Source organism: Siphateles boraxobius, unplaced genomic scaffold, assembly GCF_051911475.1.
Source record: "Siphateles boraxobius isolate OS27281-9 unplaced genomic scaffold, OSU_SipBor_1 130, whole genome shotgun sequence".
Taxonomy (NCBI): domain Eukaryota; kingdom Metazoa; phylum Chordata; class Actinopteri; order Cypriniformes; family Leuciscidae; genus Siphateles; species Siphateles boraxobius.
The window spans coordinates 51,197,178-51,219,315 of record NW_027508734.1 but is presented as its reverse complement, the minus strand read 5'-3'; the positions used below and the strand labels follow the sequence as shown (position 1 = coordinate 51,219,315).

General features: G+C 39.9%; 1 protein-coding gene and 1 long non-coding RNA gene across 9 annotated transcripts in view; both read right to left on the bottom strand.

Moving 5' to 3' along the window:
• The window catches only part of ptprda (protein tyrosine phosphatase receptor type Da), a 922,653-nt gene that overhangs the window by 153,162 nt on the left and 747,353 nt on the right, over positions 1 to 22,138 (bottom strand). For all 8 annotated transcript variants that reach the window (XM_077229653.1, XM_077229654.1, XM_077229660.1 and 5 more), the window contains one exon: positions 17,744 to 17,885. In XM_077229653.1, coding sequence (XP_077085768.1) covers positions 17,744 to 17,885 — 142 coding nt within the window. The remainder of the gene's footprint in view (positions 1 to 17,743; positions 17,886 to 22,138) is intronic.
• Positions 5,752 to 7,174, bottom strand: LOC143736687 (uncharacterized). Its single transcript, XR_013203559.1, has 2 exons — positions 7,135 to 7,174; positions 5,752 to 5,858 (listed from the first exon to the last, which is right to left on the bottom strand). It is a non-coding gene; the product is annotated as an uncharacterized LOC143736687 (long non-coding RNA).

The following is a 22,138-nucleotide window of genomic DNA, read 5'->3' as shown; positions in this document are numbered from 1 at the left end:
TTGGCATGGTTCAGCGTGGCCTGTTAATTACGCTTTTGTTCCGTCTCGTACAGAATCACTCCAGCGAATGTAAGAGCTCTCCATTAATGCCACAGACGCTTCCTCTGCAGCAGAACTTGCCTTCAGCTTCTCTCTGTTTGCTGTTATTTTCCTCTTCTTCATGTGACACTTGTTCTGTGATAATAAAGGTTATCTTTTACATTTGGCTGCGCCGTAAATGACAGGCGGCTAATCCGGCCACCGGTGCGTTTATCAGTGCATTCCAGCTGCCGTATAATCTTGCGAGTGCTTTCGCCGAGATGGAGAGAAAAAAAGCTGCAATGTTTCCATCAATCATGTCTCTCATAAGTCAGAAATTTGACCTGTTCAGGAATGCCGGCCTCGGGGCGAACAGAGCGTCGCTCAAGGGAAGCGCAGATGTTCATGAGTGTCTCTGTCTGGACACGGAGAACGTCGCTGATCGTTTGCCTGTGAGTTCATGGGATACGTGCTTCTTTCCAGTGCTTGGATGTTACAGAATCTCAACATGAAATGTCAGTTTCAATTCAGATGTATCTGAAAAATTTAAGGTCATTTGTAGATGATAGCCCTCGATTCAAATGTGACATTCCGGACATATTTAAAGCGCAGTTCACTAAAAAATGAAACTTGTGTCATCATTTGTCCTTTTATATCTTTTTATATATTATCTTATACATTTTCTCATTATTTCGTGTCCATCCACTGAAAGTCTGTGATGTTATCAACATTTTTAACTTCAAGTTCATGAATACATCGTAAAAGTTATTCATATGAATCAAGCGGTTTAATCCAAGTCTTTAATTTAGGCTTTAATTCACATAGCTTTTATACATAGCGTTGACCATTTAGATAATATTTACACTCAGAAAAAATAATTAATTTATGTATATTAATTGCGTATCAAATTTGGATTAAACAGTTTTAACAAACTAATAAACTTAATGTGATGCATATTTCATAGTCATACATTAATGCAACTGGTAAGAATTTTGCAATACTGCAAAAATGATTGAAGTAACACTTAACTATTTTTCATAGTTAACTAATCCAGTTAGCTAATAGAACCTTATTGTAAAGTGTTAATATCATGGCATGGTTTACTAACTTTAGTAATAACTGCATTGTTTTATTTACTTTGCTATTGAAACATCTGTACGAACTATAAACTTTTAGCGATGTCTGTCAGAAAGGGAAGTGCGCTTGACAGCAGCTATACAGCTGTAAATATTGAATGTATGCTTAATATTCAATTAGATATATTTACTACATAGACATCTTTAATCTCTGATTTATCTCCATATCATGGGCGTAGGTTTGGTCTCATGTTCTGTTGTGGTTTGATGCTGTCTTTTCCTGCATACAAAATGGTAAATTAATTTTGTAGTCTATCCTATGGCTAGCTAGTTGAACCCTCCTACCAGATATTGTTATTTGGATATTATCCATCAAATAATGATTCATTATATTTGAATAACCAACAGTGTTAACTTTAGACTTTTTAACATTGCCAACATATTTTTCCAGCACATGTGTCTAGCAAGTAGGCTACACTCACAAATACATTACATAAACAGAATGTAGAAACGAAAAATGTCTCAGATGATCCACTGTTTATGACTGCAAGATTCTAAGTTAAGGTAAGCTAATTAACATTCAGTGACTTGCTAACGTAAGTTAGCATTCTATCATGATAGCGCGACTTCTATGAGTCTATTCGTGCTGCACACCCCTAATTAATACTCCTAACCTTGAAAGATTGCAGAAGCTAGGTTTAACTGTAACAATATCCTGGGTAACCAGGATCACCAGTTAATACTATTTTCCACAGTAGAATCTGCATTTGAAAGCCTGGTCAGTCACTACTACTAACTGCTAGTTATTTGTGTGACTAGTTATTTTTGCCTACTTACACTCTGCTTTATGAAAAAAGCTTCGTATGTCCCCTTTCTTCTTCTTGGGTGACATAGCTGATCTACAAAGTACAAAAAGGGGCAAAAAAACGGAATATTAAAATGTTTTACTCTGGCCTTTGAATATGGCAGGCAGAGAGACAGCCCTGGTAACTTACCGTCGGCGTCGTCACGCGCACACACACACACGCACACGCACACAGGCACACACCACCAGACCCGCTCGCTGCCAGTGAGTGCAAGCACAAAAAGTAGTCCCGGCCCGCGCATGTAGCCTGCCTGTCAGATACCCCGCCGCCAATCAAATTACGGCGTATCTTGTACTGTCGTCTTCCTGGCCGTTGGAATCGATCCAAATAGCAGCGCAAAGATCCAAATGCAGCGCAAATATCAAAATAGCAGTTCAAAGGAGCTTGCTAAATATTGGTGGGGACAAATTTGTCATCTCAAAATATTGATTGGGACAAGTACCTAGTGTCCCCCCCTAAACCTACGCCCTTGCTCCATATCTTTGTTTGTTCTGTTTGTTCGAGTAAAGTACACAAGCACAGTATCTGTGCATCTGTCCATTTAAGGACATCAAGTGGAAATTCGGCCGTCATATTCGCTCAGTTTCACTGAAAGCATGACCTTTGACGCCAATAACACAAGATTATGGGAGCACGTTGTCCTCCCTTTTAAAAGAAAAATACTTATTTTAACATCATAACTGTTTTTCCAGAACAGACCCGCCATCTTAAACCATCTCTCTACTGCAGTTATGATATAAAACCGTCTCACAAGCATTTTTATCATCAAGCATGTTCTTGCTCCTCCACAGCTGCACTTGGCTGTGGAGGCTGTCAATACAGTAGATCTGTCCACGGAAGTGCTCCACGTGGACTCGCTGATTGTGTGGAAGCCCTTGAGTGTAAACACTTATTGATCGTCTGGACCGCCAAACTGATAAAGTCTATCGTGCGCTGGCTCATCAGCTCTGAAGTGTGACTTCTGAAAGACCGGAGCACTCAGAGAACGATCACACGCACCAAACCATGCACACAAGAGATCGCCACACGACTGTTGGGACGAAAGATGGAGGAAAGGGTTCACAATGTTTCTCTTTCCTGAAATTCCAGATCGGTTTAGTCCGTTCCTGAGATGAACCACACAATCTTTCCTTAAAAGTGGCTTCATTAACTACTTTTATTTCACACTTAATATTCAACAATATTATTGATCTGACTGCAATTGAACACTATTGGATGAGAACTGAACTGAGCTGGATGATGACATCACCGTTTTCTGCAGAGCTGCTTATAGATGAAATGAACTAATTTAATAATTGATGATCTTTACAACAGAACTGAATTAACACTGAACTGACTTCAGCTGAACAAAGACAATATTTTCTTTTAGAGTTGCTATACAGCCCAAATGAATTATATTTGCATCATTGAATCATTTTCCTGTTATCACTTTAAAGCTGCTTTGAAACAATCTGTAAATATAAAAGCCTGATGGTAAATAAAGATGCTATATAAATAAAGATGACTACAGTATAAAGTCTATACTCTATCATATTTGATCAACTATATCATGAAAAATCAACATGATCAAAACTGAAAAAAGAACCTGTTGCACACAATCTACAACATGCCTTCTGCGGTCGAATTGATAGTTTATACTTTTTTAGCAAGTAAATGGCATTTAGGTATAATTGTAAAAACGTTCACCTTCAGGTCGTGGTTCACTTCTCTTTTTGCTGTGAAAACTTTACTGATTTTTATAAAGTAAACGTAAGAAAAACTTTAATATTATTGGTAATATTACTGGACTAAAGCAGCTTACGTTTATTTGGTTATCCATATATATATATCCATATATATATATATGTGTGTGTGTGTGTGTGTGTGTGTGTGTGTGTGTGTGTGTGTGTGTGTGTGTGTGTGTGTGTGTGTGTGTGTGTGTGTGTGTGTGTGTGTGTGTGTGTGTGTGTGTGTGTGTGTGTGTGTGTGTTTTTTAGAAAAATCATGTTCAAATGTGAGTATCAATTCTGATCCATGGCTTTTGAGGAACGTTTATTTGTACATCGCTCAATCGTCATTGTATTGCGTTCCATTATGTTTAAGAAACTACAGAGCTTTGATCATAAAACTATATAAGCATTTAAATATAATCGTACTAAGACATATTTTAGCAGATATAAAGTGACAAATTTATACACATTACTGCTATAAAGATTTTATTGATTTACATTACAAACATCAAAATTGCATCTTACTGTTTGTCCATATAAATATCTGTATCTGCACCAAAACGCATTTTTTTTTTTTGCTCAGTTTGGGCCTCTGAATAAAATGTTTTTTCCTCTATATTCTTTATATAATACTATATGAGCCAATAAAGCCTGATGTATCAAAACATAAAACACGTGCAAACCTTTTTAGATATAAGACAATAAGACAAAACTTAATATTAGTAGCAAATTGTGTCAATGTCTAAAGTTTAAATAGACTGTGATACCCCCCCCGCCCACCCCCCACAAAAAAGAAAAAAGAAAAAAAGACATTTCGGATGTCAGGCTTTCCAGGGTTAATGGACTTAAATTGCTTATGATTCCCACGAGAAAGAGAGAATTCCTGACGTCTCTGTCTTGGAATTCCAGACCGTGTTACAGACATATGGAACGTTGCCTTCAAGTGCAGCATTCCAGAGATGAATGGGACGACCTTTGACCTTGAGCAGGATCAGAATCCACACTCGTCTGGGACTTTCGCAGCAGCTGTAGTCGATCTGCACTTAAAATACTGCACATGTGCTTCCCCTCCATCGCCACATAGACGGCTTATGTAGTTGCACATTATACTAAGAGATATGGAAATATTTGAACATCCCAAAAATGACACGCTTCAGCTTCAAAGAAAGAAACCCACTCGCATCGATGACATTTGTCCACGTGTGCACTATGGCGTCACATTTAGAGGTATAATGGGTAATAACAGCATGAAGTTCAGCAGCACAGCTCCACTCACTCAAGAATATTTGAATATTTTGTGGATGGTCCGCCCACTCCTGCTGGCTGAGCGGCTGACGGTGTGTGTGTGTGTGTGTGTGTGTGTGTGTGTGTGTGTGTGTGTGTGTGTGTGTGTGTGTGTGTGTGTGTGTGTGTGTGACGGAAGCATGACACGCCTGTAAGTGTGTGTGGGTGCATTTGTAGGAGGAAGAGCAACACTTTCATTCTGTGCCAGGTAAATATATACTGTTCTGTGTGTGTGTGTGTGTGTGTGTGTGTGTGTGTGTGTGTGTGTGTGTGTGTGTGTGTGTGTGTGTGTGTGTGTGTGTGTGTGTGTGTGTGTGTGTGTCTGTGTGAGTGAGTGTGAGTGTGTCCGGGTAAATTATTACGGCGACAAAATGTCCCCACAAAGATGGCAATATCCAAAACCCTTTTCCTTGTGTGGTATTTTTTGGTCCCCATGAGGAAAACAGCTTATAAATCATACCAAGTAATGTTTTTTTGGAAAATGTAAACATACTGAAAGTTTTCTGTGATGGGTAGGTTTAGGAGTAGGGGAAGTGTTAGTGTTAAGAGATAGAATATACAGTTTGTACAGTATACAAATCATTATGTCTATGGGCCGGCAGATGTTAATTTCAAGCCCTTTTTTGTAGTTTCAGTTTTTAATTTTAGTACTTTCATTATGTGCTTTTGTCATTTTTATCTTTTTAAAAATTATTTGTACTCTAATTTATTTTTATTTTTTTATTTAATTTACTTCAACTTATTTTTTTCAGTTAAGTTGACATGCTTTTTAGGTTTAAGTATTACCCAATATTTCTATTTAAATTACTTTTAATACTTTTAGTTGTAGTAAAAAAAAAAAAAAAAACACTGTTTCTATAAATTGATTTTTAGCTGTAGTCACAGTAGTGTTGTCAAAAGTACGACTTTTGTACGACCAAGTCGTTAGGGCTGGGTACCGAGTTCGGTACTTTTTAGGTACCGACCGAATTGCCTCGATACTACAGAGTATCGAAACATGTCTTGTTTTTCGGTACCAAGTTTCGGTACCTAAGTGGTTAATCTCGTCAACGTCAGTGAAACAATAAACATGCAGCATGATTGGCTGTGGCGGAAAAACACTAGTTTACGTGGCTGCCCAGAGACTTGGCTCGTCGCACGTGAGGCAGTGTGTGTGTGTGTGTGTGTAAGCGTCCCAACCCAGATAGATAGAATATATGTGGAAATTATCAAAAGTTTACCTACCTATGCTAGAAGCACGCGATGCAATATTTTCGACAAGATAACTGCTGCCAAGACTGGCAACACGGTAAATCTGATAAGGCACTTAAAAGCGAACAGATATGAGAGTAGAAAGTTTATCCGTCTTCGACTGCAAGAACTGGAGCGCGTCACAAATGAACCGAAACTCAGCGTATAGGATACTTGCCTCACAGGCATGAGAAATAGTCCTATATACGGTCAAAATATGTCTACTATTAAACGAAACAATTAGAAATAAATAGTTTTTGTTACCTAATCCATAGGCGCGCGCGCGTTCACTAACGTTACTGCAGGAATGACGAGTCAGCATCGCCATAATCATCTTTGCAGCCAACACACTCAGTAAACACTTGTTCATTAATAAACAATTAAAATATCTGCTTGCTATTGTTTCCCGACACATCCATAATCATTAGGCTACTTCTGCCAGTGCTTTGCGGCAAGCTTCGTGTGTGCTGAGCGCGAGGCATATATCCCGCACCCCAGTAGCCTATATTTAATTCAATTCACATTTATTTGAATAGCATTTTTCACAATACATAGCGTTTCAAAGCAGCTTTACAGAAAATGCATGTGTCTAAATTACAATTTAGAGTGATCTGTTATCAGAGGTGACTGTGTGTAGTGCATTTCATTTAATTTTCATTCAGTTTCAATGTTAAACAATGCATTAAGTTAAGGCAGAAACAATGAGCTCATTGAAGTAAAGAATACATGTCGTTAAATTATTAGGAAACAGAAAACTTTAGCATTGGTGTTTTTTACAGACTCAATATGAATGTAAAAAGTCAACAAACTGAAAAAATAAAAATAAAATTAGGTAATGTTATATTGTTAAAACTTTCATAAAATTGGTATCGAAAAAAGTATCGTTCAGGAACCGGTATCGCAGTCAAGGTATCGGTATCGGTATTGGTATCGAAAATTTTGTTACGATACCCAGCCCTACAAGTCGGTGCTGACATTTTAAAAATGTGATACCAGCTTTTCCCTCTAGCATTTTGAGTGCTGTTGGACTGATTCCTAAACACCTCTGATTGGCCATTGATTTCAAGCACTCAACATATAAGTCTCTGATTGGCCACTGCGTTCACATGTTCAACATAGTGTATATGTCTGTGATTGGCTACAATGATCAACATTTCAAAAACATGTCTTCACCGATCTCTTACACAGATTCACACAGGAGTGTTTGAAAGCAGGCGTCTATCAGAGGATCCCTTATATATCCACTGATAGATGGATCCGCTGATAGACGCCTGCTTTCAAAAACTCCCGTGTGTATCTGTGTAAGCGATCAGTGAAGACATGCTTTTGAAGCATTGATTATTGTAGCCAATCACAGACATATACAGTATGTTGAGCACGTGAACACAATGGCCAATCAGAGGTGTTTATAAATCTGTTCAACAGTGCTCAAAATGCTAGAGGGAAATGCTAGAATCCTCACAATTTTTTTTTATTTCAGCGCCGACTTGTTACTGAAGTTTGACAACACTAAGTCATAACAGTAAAAGTTTAGTTTTAGATTTCATGTCCAGGCTTCCTTGATAACAACAGCCAATAACAGACCATTTATCAAGGTGATAAATGAGATAAAATATACGAGTCTTTCCGACATCAGATTGTTCGATGTATGTCAAGTGCACAAAGAGAGCGAACAATCAGCCTTTCTGCAGGAGTAAGATAAATCCAAAAGTAATCTCCTCTCTGTGTCCCACAATTCCTTTATTTCTCTAGAAGAGGCTTTCCCAGTAAGTCTCCATGAACACAAAGTTAATTTGTGGAAATTGGCGAGGACTGAAGCACTCGCAGCTGCCGCTGGAATGGGTTTGAAGCACGGACGCGTCGAGGTCACCAGCGACAGGAGTTATGAAATCACGTCCGACTCCTCATTACCACCGACGGCGTGGGAGATTCCCGAGCGAAGCAGGAAGACAAAGGAAATCAAAAGCATGTCTTTCTCCGCATCCTCTGGCTGCAGACAGACGTTGCTCGCACATTCATTTCCTCAGAGCCTTTATAATTAATTTCATTTAGGGGCCGCAGTTCGTTGGATGTTCTGCTGACTAAACCCGTTTGTCATTTGTGGGTTTATTTTGCGAAACCTCCTTCACAGCCCAGCGGCTTCCCATCGCTCATTAAATCCCTGTGTGTGTGAGGCTGCAGTTACGCAACTCATTGTTAAACACAGGTAACAGGTGATGTGTTTAAGATTAAATGAGCTCACAGTTATTCGTCTAACTCGGGATTCGGGCTCAAAGTTTTTCTGGTTTGCATGATTCCATTAGTCCTCGCTGGTAGACAACTATAACATCATGCTGTCAGGAGCCCCTTTTTCCATTGCGAAGTGGTGTTGATTCTGGGTACTTTGTTGTTTTAAAAATGACAAATCCGTCCCTGTGACATCTTCCATGTTTCTTCGACCGCTCTTCATCGACGCTGTTTTTGGACGTAATTACCCAGCTGCATGTAGAGGTTCTCCTCTCAAGAGCATCATTAGTTGAATTAAGGGCGACCCGGAGGAGGTCGATTCATCTAGCAGAAAATGACTCCAATATGCAGAGCATCAAAGCCGTAAGAGACCTTCACTCCCGCAAACTCCCCCGCTAAACCATTAGCACCTCCTCAGAAACAAGCACAAACACGGGCTCGTTTCACAACACAGCTAGCAATTTCAGTTCTAAACTTCATGGATAGAAGGAACGGATGTAATTGATAAAACACAAACAAAACAAATTTATAATTGGAAATTAAAGTTTCCAAACAAAAATGACACAAAATATACAAAAAGCGGTTCTACAGAGTATTTCCTCTTTATAGCGCCCCACTAGGGCAGTGTTTCCCAACACTGTTCCTAAAGGCTAGGACTGCACTATTAATCAAAATAAAACCAAAATCTGGATATGGCTCAGTATTATTATCAAATTGTAAAGGCTATGGTTTAATTAAATAAAAATATGTGCTGTGTGAACAGAGTGAAAGAGTGTTCCCAAAATTGTAATGCAAAGCACTTATGAACTGATAACAACAACAATAATAATAATAATAATAATAATAATAATAATAATACATGCAATTATTATAATTATTATATTTTCCTTAGATTTGTTTATTTTATTACAGTGAAATATTACATTAATATAATATAATATAACAAAAATATTTTTTTTCTTATTTTAAGATTGTTTTAGAATTAGAATTATTATTAATATTAAACGCTCAATTTATTATTTTATAACAGTCAAATATTGCAAAAGCATTTACTTATATTGTTTAATATTTTAATTTAATAAAAAATAAAATAATATTAATAACACTTTAGTCCAATTTTAGGGTCCAATTCTCACTTTAGGGTCCAATTCTCACTATTAACTAGTGGTGAATTAGCATGCATAATACTAGGATATTGGCTGTTCATTAATACTTATAAACAGGGGTGCACATAACATTTTCAGTGAGTTACTCGGGTGAGTACCAGGAGATGGTGTTTGGTACTCACCCCATGTATCGCGGTGTTAATAAGTGCATTCTTCCTCACTGTCCTCCTCATCAGTGTAGAAGCTGTCAATCACAGCTGTCAATCATGACGTCACATTCCTGTTTTTATAGCTTATAACTAACTAAAGACCAAACTTATTTTTTTTTTTTTAAACGAGCACTTAAATTTACATAAGCGTGAAAAAAACTACCTAAAATACAGAAAACATCTTTGGAAAAAATTTAAGTGTAATTTGATTGTTTAGTTTTCATCACGTTCTTTAGACTTCATGGGGAGAATTTTGAACAACTCACTGTAGCTGTGTCAACCGGTATGCGATTTGTCAGTCAAAAATAGTCGATCTCCGAATGCAACTTAACAGGGAGGAGAGTAAAGATGGAAAGCTCCTAAAGCTTAGTTCCATATAAATTCACCGATAATTTGTTGTTTTGTCGTAAGTGAAAAACAATATTGACCTTGTATTTGAAAAAGGATCCTCGTATAAGAAGCAATACTAAAATTCAGACTCAGTTCATTCGCATTCGGAGATCGACTATTTTTGACTGACAAAATGCCAACGGACACAGCTACAGTGAGTTGTTCAAAATCTTTCTTTTTAGTAAACTCTGTGTCCACAAACAATGTTCTCAATGCTCGAGTTCATGTGTAGAGCCCCTGGTGATACTTCGAGCAAAATTGCACGTTGTGTCGAGCCTTCTTAGTGTTTTAAAAATAGCAATTTTTGATGCTATCATATACGTGCCCCTAGCTCTCCCAATCAAAAGGCAATTTGACCGAAAACAAAAATACGGTCAAACTTTAAAGTGACGTTTCCATTTTAATTATGCTTTTAAACGAAAGTTTGCCTCCAGTAGATAAACAAAACGACAGTTACCCTTTAAGTACGCAAAGGCGCGTAGTAACACAAGTGGTATTACGCATTCCTGATTTTTGTCGCGCATGCGTACCTGCGTACCAGTTATGTGCACACCTGCTTATAAAGCACATATTAATTAATGCCTTATTCCGCATGACCATATTCTACATCTCTTAATCCTACCCAATACCCAAATTTAACAACTACATTAACTAGTAATAAGCAGTAATTAGTTTAGTGAGGCAAAAGTAGTAGTTCATAGTTAGTTAATAGTGAGAATTGGACCCTAATCTAAAGTGTGACCATAATAATAATAATGATAATGATAATATTACCATTATTATTAGTATTATTATTATTATTATTATTAGTAGTAGTAGTAGTAGTAGTAGTAGTAGTAGTAGTAGAAAATACTCATTTTTATTTTTTACAGTGAAAGATTACAAAACAATGTGTAATATTGTATTAGTACTATTAGTACGTATTATTATTTATAATAGTACTATTAGTATAAATAATAATTGTATAGCCATATTGATATATTCTCAAAGTTATTAAATGATTAATGTTATTGTTTTTATTATGTGTTCCTTAAATATTTACAGTGGAATATTATAAAGCCAATTTTCTTATTTTTATATTTTGTTTAGTAATAATATTAATATTTCTTATTGTGATGACGATGTTGATGATGATGATGATTATGAAGGTGATTATTATTATTATAGTAGTAGTAGTACACATTTTAGATGTCTCACTTATCTAACCCATTCATTTCAGCTTGTGGAGCCTCTACTAACAAGCTGAATTGATTAGGAAGAGTTGGAAAATATGTAGTGTTGGTGCCTTCAGGAACAGGGTTGTGAAAAACTGCTGTATGGAATTAGATGAAATTTTTCATGTGTTGTCAGCTTATCCTTGACAGCACTTTACGTCCAAACTGAAAACACATCGTGCAATAACTGCATACGATAACAAGGTACTAAAAGAAACAGAACAATAGAAAATAATGATTCTATTACATATGGGATGCTCAGAATGTTTAAGAGCAAAGAACCTGAAGAAGAAAATCAGAATAAACAAAACGATTCCAGGGCTCTAAAAACAAATTCAACCATGAAAAGAAAATAAACAAACAAATAAACAAACACACAACAACAACAACATCAAGCAAGAGCAGAGAAGAAACTAATGGAGAAAATACCACAGCCATCTGTAGGGATCGATATCCGCATCCACTTAGACCAACAAATGCACAGCCGGCACATGATCTATCAGTGTTTAAGGGTCTCTGCAGATTCAGAATATGGACTTTACACCCATCTGTCTTAGCAGACATGCTGATGTTTGGCTCCAAACTCACACTGTACAATTACAGATCTCCTCCACTCCATTAATTACCAATGGGGGAATTTTCAGCAGGGCAGATCAATACGTCTAACGGCTTCGCCTTTAATTATGATAATAAATAACTCATCATTATCTGTTGTTCCATTTCTGTGATGAATGGCATTGGCGCTTATTTAAAAAGGGAAGGAGGGGGTCATGCAGAAACGGCATTACCTCGGCAAACTCAAACAAAAGCGCGCTGACTTTATGTGCTGTCTCAGGTCCTCGTTCCCATCCTTCCTACATTTCTATTTTTCAGCTCAAAGAAAGGTTCACCTGGGTTGCGAGATAAGTCAGCATGTTTCCAAAGCACTCGGGCGTCAAAGGGTCTTCGGAAATGTCTGAAAGCGCCGGTGGGCCGTGTGTGTCTTGGCACCTAAGAGGCGGAGGGGTAAACGAAAGCACATTGTGTTCTGCTAGCTTTTCTTGCCGCCTTTCACCCTCGATGCAGCTGTCAGAACACCAAACAACAGGCACAGCAATTTCCCAGCGTCCTCCCTCTGCGGGTCCGCGAACACATACCTCGCTCAAAGACAGCGAGAGCGTAGAGGCAGCTTTTTGTCTGGATGGCCGTTTGAGCGCTAAGTCAATGCCTTTGTTTTTCTGTCAGGATTTTAAATTATACCTTGAGATCCGGACTTCCTGCCCGACTGCCCGACGACTGTTTGCTGAAGATTATGCCTCCGTTCAAAGCAAAAGTTGAGGGACAGTCAAGTTCTGTAAATTTGATGCACGTTTAGAAAAAAAAAAGGTGCCGCCGTTCTGGCTTTGGCACGGATATTTCCGGATTACCATAAAATAGACTTTGTCTAGACGCAACTCAACTCAGCAGAGAATGGAGTGTTTCCCGTCGCTCTCATCTGTTATGATCGGGGCAGCTTTTCACTGGATTTGCCAGAGTTCCTCTAGTTCCGCTATGGGAATCGGTTTGCATTGGAACGGCACAGAAAAAGACATTTGAAAGGAAGAGCAGCTGTTGGACTTTCCCTCCATGACATAACGGTTTTCCTGCTTCTATTGAGACATTAATCTATCCTCACAGTAAAAGATGAATCAATACATGCCATCAACAACTAAACTAAGATACATGTATTGTTTTAAACAACCAAGCACTTTAACTTCAAATGGCAAGAATCCAAAAAGAGGCACTAATGATTCACAAATAAAATACAAAATTGGGAGAGTGTTGATCATTTATGATGATTTAGAATAACTGTTGGACAAGTCAAGACCTCTGAGCTCTGACCTCTGGGAGACAGGCCAATGTTCATTATGTAGATCATAATGTACATTAAAAAAAATGAATATACATATACATATATACATACACATAGTATACATATACATATAAAATGATGGGGTCAGTGCCTCTGGGTCTTTAACATCAGATGATGCCACAGGAAAGTGCTGATGATATTCACTGGCTGACTGTGTGAGGATGTCAAATGGACATCAGGTCACAGCACATTGAACTAAATGAATTCAGTTAATCTCTCTGATGTTTCTCCATCCCTGGAGCCATATTGTGACGCTAATATTCCCCCTTAGGGTCATTTAAAACCCTTTCAGTTTCTCCATGTCTAGTGGCACTTCACTTTTCCAGAACTCTCCTCTTTATCCCACACATATACTCAACCAACAACCTGCATCCTGCAACAAAAGCTGTTTCCATCACGCATTATTATTTGCTTCGATGCTCCATTTTAGACTAGATTTCCTGTCTTTAAGAAAGCTGTGCACATTTTTTACAATGTAATATGTTTAAATGAAAATTATGTCATCTAATGTTCCAATGCTGGTGTTTTGTTCCAAAAAGGGCAATATGACTTATGCACTATATTTCTTCTGTATAGTCTTCTGAAGTCATGATTTTATGTGTGAGAAACAGAGCCAAATTTAAGTATTTTACTCATTATCTCTCCCTCTCCTGAAGCATATATGCACCAGGTTTGCTATCATGTATGTTTAAACGCTTCTAAATATGTACACGTATGGAAAAGAGCAGCTTGAACATTCTGCTAAACATCTCACATGTGTTTGAAACAACGTTATGGAGAGTAAATGATGACCGATCATTTTCAGGGTTTTTTTTTTTTTAGGCAAGATATTTTGCTAAATGCATTTCAAGAGTGTGTTGAAATGTATTAGTGCTACCAGCAACATTTGCGGTTTTCCGCAAACAAAATATTTTGTTTACTGTGATGTATAATGCATTGTGCCTGTGACCTTGTTGGCAAATATCGGCCTGCAATTCCCAGCCTGTGAAAGGACCGAACACATTGGTCCCAGTTCAGTGGGTGCATTCATGAATAAGACATGACCCATATTCCCACACAACACAGAACGGCCGATTGAACTGCATGTTTTTAGTGGAAGAAAAGTATGTCGGGGCTTAACTGAGGCAAAGGTGCTTTAATGCTAAGCTTGTTTTTGACGCTGGTGTAGTCTGCCGCAGCCTGATATCTTACGGCGGAATACGTATTAGTTTTGTGTCATTATTCATGCTCAAACGATGCCGCGTGCCCACTGGCTGAATGTGCAGTAATTACTACAACTCTGCTTCCTTCATTTATATTAATGGATAAATATTTGTGTAGGGCTTTCTATTCATAATTATAACATTTCCATCTAAACCGTCATTCCAGGTGAGGCTAGAAGAGAGAGTAGGTTTAGAAGAGAGAGTAGGTTAAAAAAGTTTAAATAGCATGCTACCATCTACTCATACTATGTTTGCAGTACATATCTTGATCCAGTATGTAAGTTTGCTGTACGCACTAAACGTCAGATGAGTTGCGGCAGACTATAGCAGCTCTCTGTGTGCAATACTGAATAACACACTGCTTTGTGCTCAACTTGACCTTCCATTCCAGTGTGACGAACGAGTCGGAAGTCATTTTTAATCTTCCTTGACTCATTATTGGATTGGACAGCATGAGTTAAGACATTTTGCATACAATTTGCTAAAATAATCATTTTTATTTCCACGATGATAAATTCACAGTAATCTTAATATATAAATCATTTCTTTGGTTTTAATGCCTTGAATTGTAATTAATATCCGTTTTATCTCTAGGTTGTAGGGTAAAAGTTCAGATGCTGAATGGGAATAAAAAAAATATATTCTTTGAAATATATAACAAACATTATTCCGTCATTCCGTGTCAAATTAACCAAATTTCAGAAACTTCTGCATGAGCTGAGTTTGTTCTCTTTCGCCCTCTTCCCTGACCAAATGTTTAACAATTGTTATTTGTAATTTTTTTAATTAATCAAAGCTATATGCAAATTTATATAATAAACATAATAAAAGTGACGACAGCACGTACAATTACTAAGACTTAAACTAAAATTAAAAGCAAACCTGAAAATAAATGCTAATTAAAAAAAAAAAATATATATATATATATATAGAAGCAGTAATATAATGACACAATCTCAATTTAAAATCATTGTGTATTTGTAACAGGGACAACTGTAAAAAAAAAAAAAAAATTATTTTATAAAGCATTGAACTGAATATTGTGATAAACGTTGCATCGGCACCTGCTGGCGTATGTTTCTCAGACCCACAGATGGCAGGGAGATCTGTGAGTTATGAAGGACATGTTATGTTGTGTGTCCTGTAACATTCCCCTCAGTCTCCCCTGCTGTTCACATCATATCTTTACAAACAGGCACTATGGACTGCAGTGTGCACTGTGTCATATGCAGTGAGCACTAGACCTGTATTCTGAACATATCCAGAGAGATTTGCAGACTTTCCCCCTGATTGAGTTCTGGTGTGTGTGTGTGTGTGTGTGTGTGTGTGTGTGTGTGTGTGTGTGTGTGTGTGTGTGTGTGTGTGTGTGTGTGTGTGTGTGTCTGTGTCTGTGTGTGTGTGTGTGTGTGTGTGTGTGTGTGTGTGTGTGTGTGTGTGTGTGTGTGTGTGTGTGTGTTACTATTGTGTTGCAGGTTTTATCAGGCCTGAGCTGCAAACAGAAATACTCTCCCTCAAACAACAGATGTGGCCACAAAGGAGCTAGAAGGAGGGTGAAAATAAGAGAAAGCAGAGGAAAAATGTTTTGCCAATAACCATGCAAATATTTGGAGGTGGAAAGCATATTCTTCACTCCCATTTCTTCCGTTTTAGGTCGGTTTGTTCTTCCTCAGAGCAAACTACCAGATTAGTACTGGTTTCATAATTCCATTAAAAGATAAGTCAGGTAAATGCTTTCAGAACACAGAGACATTGGATTTGAATGGTGAAGCCTGCAGTTTCACTGTAAAAACAGAGCATTTTCACTCCGTTTTATCCACACGGGCCCGGCCACATCCTTACAGGGCAACTTTGTAAGAAATGTTGTAAATGTAGCATAAAATTTGAGTTATATTGATGATGCTGAAGCTAGCGAGCGGGAAAGCCCGTTCGCTAATTAGAATATTAATCAACCCCTTTAAAAAGCTCCAAGGTCAGTGAGAGCTCAAGGAGCTTTTACATTTTTCAGGCTCTATCCGTGGGAGGCTTTTATAGAATTAAAATGCAGGCGCAAACAGCCAAAACACACAGTACTGGACATGTTTCATGTTTTTGAAATAAGTCTCTTATGCTCACCAAGGCTGAATTTATTCGATACAAATGTAATTAAAAACACTAATATTGTGAATTATTATTACAATTTAAAATAATTTTAATTTCAATACATTTTAAAATGTAATTTATTCCTGTGATGCAAAGCTGTTTTTAGCAGCCATAACACCAGCCTTCAAAGTAGAAGAGGAAGAATGTTTCTTGAGCAGCAAATCAACATATTAGAATGATAACTGAATGATCATCTGACACTGAAAACTAGAGTAATGATGCTGAAAAATCAGCTTTAACATCACAGTTACAACTCCTGCTCTGGACTCTTGTTTAAGGTTTAAGTTTTCTTTACTGTTTCCTGTTACGCTTATAGTCGGTTTGTAGTTTTCTTTGTTGATTAGTTTCATTTATTTGTTTTTGTTATGCTTGTTTCCCCTTCATCCCTGTCTGTTGTTGGCTGTGTCCGAAATCGTATACTATCTTGAGTAGACAATTATTTTGAATAAGCAAGTGATTAGCAAACGCTAAAAAATATGTTCTATATAGTATGAAGTGTTTGTAGTATGAATGTAATCCGGACATACTGCGTTCATCATGTTGTTGTTGTCATGTGACCTATGGCATCAGTTGCATCACTTCACTGTCATTCACAAACACTGTATGTACACTTCAGAATCAGAATCAGTAGTAGGTTATCCAGGTACTTTTTGTCTACTCTTTTATGAGTACTCTGAATTCAGACTACTTTTGTCACATACAGTTTTTTTTTCTGAAAGTATGTGATTTCAGAAGCAGCCCTTATGCTTTCCTTGTTCAGTGTTTGGTGTTTGGTGTTGTGTTTTTGTGCATTGTATCACATGCCTTCTTTTCAGTACTGCCTTTCCTTGTGTTTGGATTTATTCTATGTTTCCTGTTGACTGTTATTTTTGTTAATAAACATGTAACACTGCATTAGGATCCAATTCTGAAATCACCAGCATTACACACATACATAAATCACATTTTATATTGTAATAACATTTTACAATATCACTGTTTTTACTGTATTTTTCATCAAATAAATATAACCTTTGTAAGCATAAAAAAATATTCCAATTATTCCAAACTTTTTACTGGTAGTGTACTTACTGAAAAAAGATACAAACAGACAAAAAGACCAAATAGACAAAACACGTACCTGTGAGGGCTGGAAGGCAATGAGAGAGCAAAGGTTAGCGAGTGTTATTCGTCATAGACCTACCACGTAAAACAGTGAGTCGTGTCGTGGCGCTCGTCTCCCCAACACTGTTGGAGGCGACGCATTCGTAAATGGCTTCATCGCGCGGTGTCCGCAGCGGCTGGATTCTCAGCACAGAGCCCGATCCATCATCGAACTCTATAACCTACAGGTGCGAGAGACAAGATATGTTACGAGAGTTTTTTTGTTCAAGATTGACGACAGAGAATCATGCTCACACACACACACACACACACACACACACACACACACACACACACTTCATCCTGACAAATAGCTTTCGGACAGACAACAGACCATCATTTACTCAACCTGACGCAACAGTATGAACACAGGACACAGAAAAACAGAAAGTCTGGTTAAGGTTTTCAGCAAATCTGTGATTTGTTCCCTGGGAAATATTTATAATTGCTGATATTTTGGTGTTTTCCGTTTCTGAAGCCCAGTGCAAACTTTTAGATTTATTTGTTTATTTTTATTTTGTGTCCTAAATGATGTATTTTGCGAGTTTATACAATATCAGACTTATAAGATCAGACTGCACGACAGGAATAGTCTTTTATGTCAGACTGTACAACAGACATATTAGCTGAGACTCTGGTCAAGTCTAACTACACTTATAATTGATACGTTTATTCAAGTGTGCTATTAGTATAGTTCTTTTAAACTTAAAAACAAGAAAGTTACTTTCAGTCTACCTTTTTATGTACTTCTTAGATATATAATTTTTTCATTAATAAATAAATCCACTGGTTGTGTACATATAGGATTTAACTTCAAGTTTATTTAAAAGCACAGTTAGAATATACTTGGGATACTAATAGAGACACTTGCATTATAAATAAGTTAAAAATGTGTATGAAAAAATATACTACCATTTATTACTATGTTTATTTAGAATACTTAAAGTATACCTTTCTACTCTTTCAATTACATAACTGTATCATCTTTCTCTTTTAATTTATTTTATAACTGTTTTAATTTTCTTTGCTTTTATGTTGTGATTATTTTAATTAATTTTGAATAGCCATAGTGTATGAAATGTGATATATAAATAAACTTGCCTTGCTTTGCCTATGATCTTAAGTGAATTTAAAGAAAACGTCTCGGGTTACGTATGTAACCCTTGTTCCCTGAGAAAGGGAACTCGAACTGCGTCGGTTACGACACTAGGGGAACACCCTTCCGCGTAGCGCGTCTGAATTTATGAATGAAACCGAATCCAATCCTATTGGCGTTGCGTGATGACGTAGCGTGTGAGGGCATAAGCGGATGTATACAAAAGCACGCCGGCACACAGAAATGTCAGCTTTTGCTATGAAGCAAGTGCTCCAGGCGGGGTGAGGTGTGGCGAACCGACGCAGTGTCTCGTTCCCTTTCTCAGGGAACAAGGGTTACATACGTAACCCGAGACGTTCCCTTTCGAGGGAACTCGAACTGCGTCGGTTACGACACTAGGGGAACGAGATACCCACTATACCACAACGAACCCCGCTCATCCTAGTGTGAAGCTGTCTTCAGGCACAATCTAGGACGAAAGCACTCGTGCACCGGGTGAAGAGGAAAGGTCCAGACTGTAAAACCTCATGAATGTGTGCGGAGTGGCCCAGCCAGCCGCCTCACATATGTCATGGATAGAAACCCCTGAAAGGAGGGCTCTAGAGGACGCCATGCCTCTGGTGGAGTGAGCCCTCACGGCCATAGGTGAAGGCAAATTGCACACCTGATAGGCCAGGGAAATAGTCCGAATGATCCAGTTGCTGATGGTCTGCTTAGAGGCGGGAAGCCCCTTCTTGGGCGACCCGAAACACACCAGCAACTGGTCCGACTTCCGCCATGAGGAGGACCTCAGGATATAACACTGCAGTGCTCTGACAGGGCATAGCAGATGAAGTCTCTCCTCATCCGCCGTCACATGAGGTGGAGGATGAAATGCCTGCAGAACCAAAGGCCGTGCCACATTAGATGGCACCTTGGGCAAATAGCCGGGCCGGGGGTGGGTTTGCCAGGTCCCAAGAGGGAACCCTGGTGTGAATCGCAGGTCTCATCCTCCAGGCTCCACGGAGGAAACGTACGACCAGGTGATGCCTCCCCAGAGGACCGTCACTCAGAGGAGCGTGGAATGCCGCAATGGCAGCCACATAAACCTTGAGTGTGGACGGGGTAAGCCCGGCAGAAAAGCGGTCTTGGAGAAACTCCAGCACTGAAGCCACTGGGCAGTGAACTGGGTCCAAAACACGCTCTCTGCACCAAATGGAAAAAACATTCCACTTAAGGCCGTATAACTTCCTCGTGGAGGGAGTTCTGGAAGTGAGTATAGTTTCAACCACTTCTGCTGACAGGCCGGCTTCTAGGAACGGTGCCCCCTCAGGGGCCAGAGCCACAGTTTCCACAGCTCGGGCCGAGGGTGGAGAACTGAGCCCTCTGCCTGAGACAACAGGTCCCTCCTCAGAGGGATCTACCATGGCGGGCCTGCCAGAAGCAGGATGATGTCTGAAAACCATACTCGGGCCGGCCAACACGGGGCTACTAATAGTAGGGTGACCCCGTCCCGACGGACCCTTTCCAGAACTGCTGGGAGCAGAGCGATTGGGGGAAAGGCGTACAGACGCAGCCTCGGCCACGTCTGCATGATGGCATCCAACCCCAGCGGGGCTGGATGTGTGAGGGAGAACCACAGTGGACAGTGTGTCGTCTCTCGAGACGCAAATAGGTCCACTTCCACTGGGCCAAACCTCTCGCATATTAACTCCACCACCTCGGGGTGGAGTCTCCATTCCCCGGGCCTCAGCGCCTGCCTCGCCAGTACGTCTGCTCCCTGGTTCTGGTCCCCCGGGACATACATCGCCCTGAGAGACGACAGTCTCCGCTGGGACCACAGGAGTATCTGATGCGCCAGTCTGCACAGAGGGCGCGACCTCAGACCCCCCTGATGGTTTAGGTAAGATACCACCGACATGCTGTCGGATCTTACTAGGACATGGCGACCATGGAGGTCTGGCAGAAAGCTCCTCAGAGCCCGGAACACCGCCAACATTTCTAGGCAATTTATGTGCCAAGAGGAATGATGGTCCTGCCAGAGACCTCTCGTAAAGCGGCCGTCCATGACCGCGCCCCAGCCCGTGAGGGAGGCGTCTGTCGAAATAGATACTCGGCGACATAACGCTCCCAATTGGGACCCTGGGACAGGAACCAAGGCTTTTTCCAAATTGAAAGGGAACGAAGGCATCTGCGCGTAACCCTTATCAAGCGGAATGGATTTCCCCTCGGGGAAAACCCCTTGGTTCTCAACCACCACTGTAAAGCTCTCATGTGTAGCAGGCCAGAAGGTATCACGCTGGACGCTGCTGCCATGAGACCCAACACTCTCTGAAAGTGTTTGACAGTGACGGCCTGGCCTAGCTTATCCTGGACACTGTGGTCAGGATAGACTCGATCCGAGCAGGAGACAACTGTGCTCGCATCGTGACCGAGTCCCAGACCACTCCCAGGAACGTGGTTCTCTGGGCTGGTGTCAACACGCTCTTCTTCGTGTTGAGTCTCAACCCTAGGCTCTGGATGCGGGCGAGGACGACGTCTCGATGCCGAATCGCCAGCTCTCGCGACTGGGCCAATATTCGCCTCAGGGGTGCTAGAGCTGCATCCATACACTTGGTAAAAGTGCGAGGGGAGAGTGCTAGGCCGAACGGAAGAACCCGATATTGGTAAGCTTCGCCCCCGAAAGCAAACCTCAGGAACTTCCTGTGAGATGGAAGGATGGAGATGTGAAATCAGGCGTCTTTTAGATCTATCGTGACAAACCAATCCTCGGATTGAATTTGACTCACGATGATAGGAATAGTGAGCATCTTGAACCTGCATCTCCTCAGACACCGATTCAGATGCTTCAGATCTAAAATTGGACGCAACCCTCAATCCTTCTTTGGAACTATGAAGTACCGGCTGTAGAAACCGGACTCCCTGACTAGTGGGGGAACTAGCTCTATGGCCCCTTTTTCCAGCAGCGAGTGAACTTCCTGTTCTAACACTTGACCCTGCTGTGGGTCTACTGCAGTCCAAACCACCCTGTTGATACTTACCTTGGTGGGCGGACCCGGAACTGCAGCCTGTATCCAATTTCAACAGTGCGCAGGACCCATGGAGAAATATTGGGGAGACATTACCATGCCTCCACAAAATTCAGCAAGGGAACCAGCCCCTCAGGGCTGGTGTCAAGTGTCTTGTGAGAGCCCTTCACGATACCCTGAAGTGGAAGACCGGCAGGGAATAATCGAAAACGACTCTCGGTGTGCGGATGCCAGCGCTGCCTGGCCGCAAGCTCTTGGGGCAGACAGAGCAGCGTGCATTCGCTGGAAACTGATGTGTCCCGAAGCGCAACTAGCAGCGGGATGCTGACAC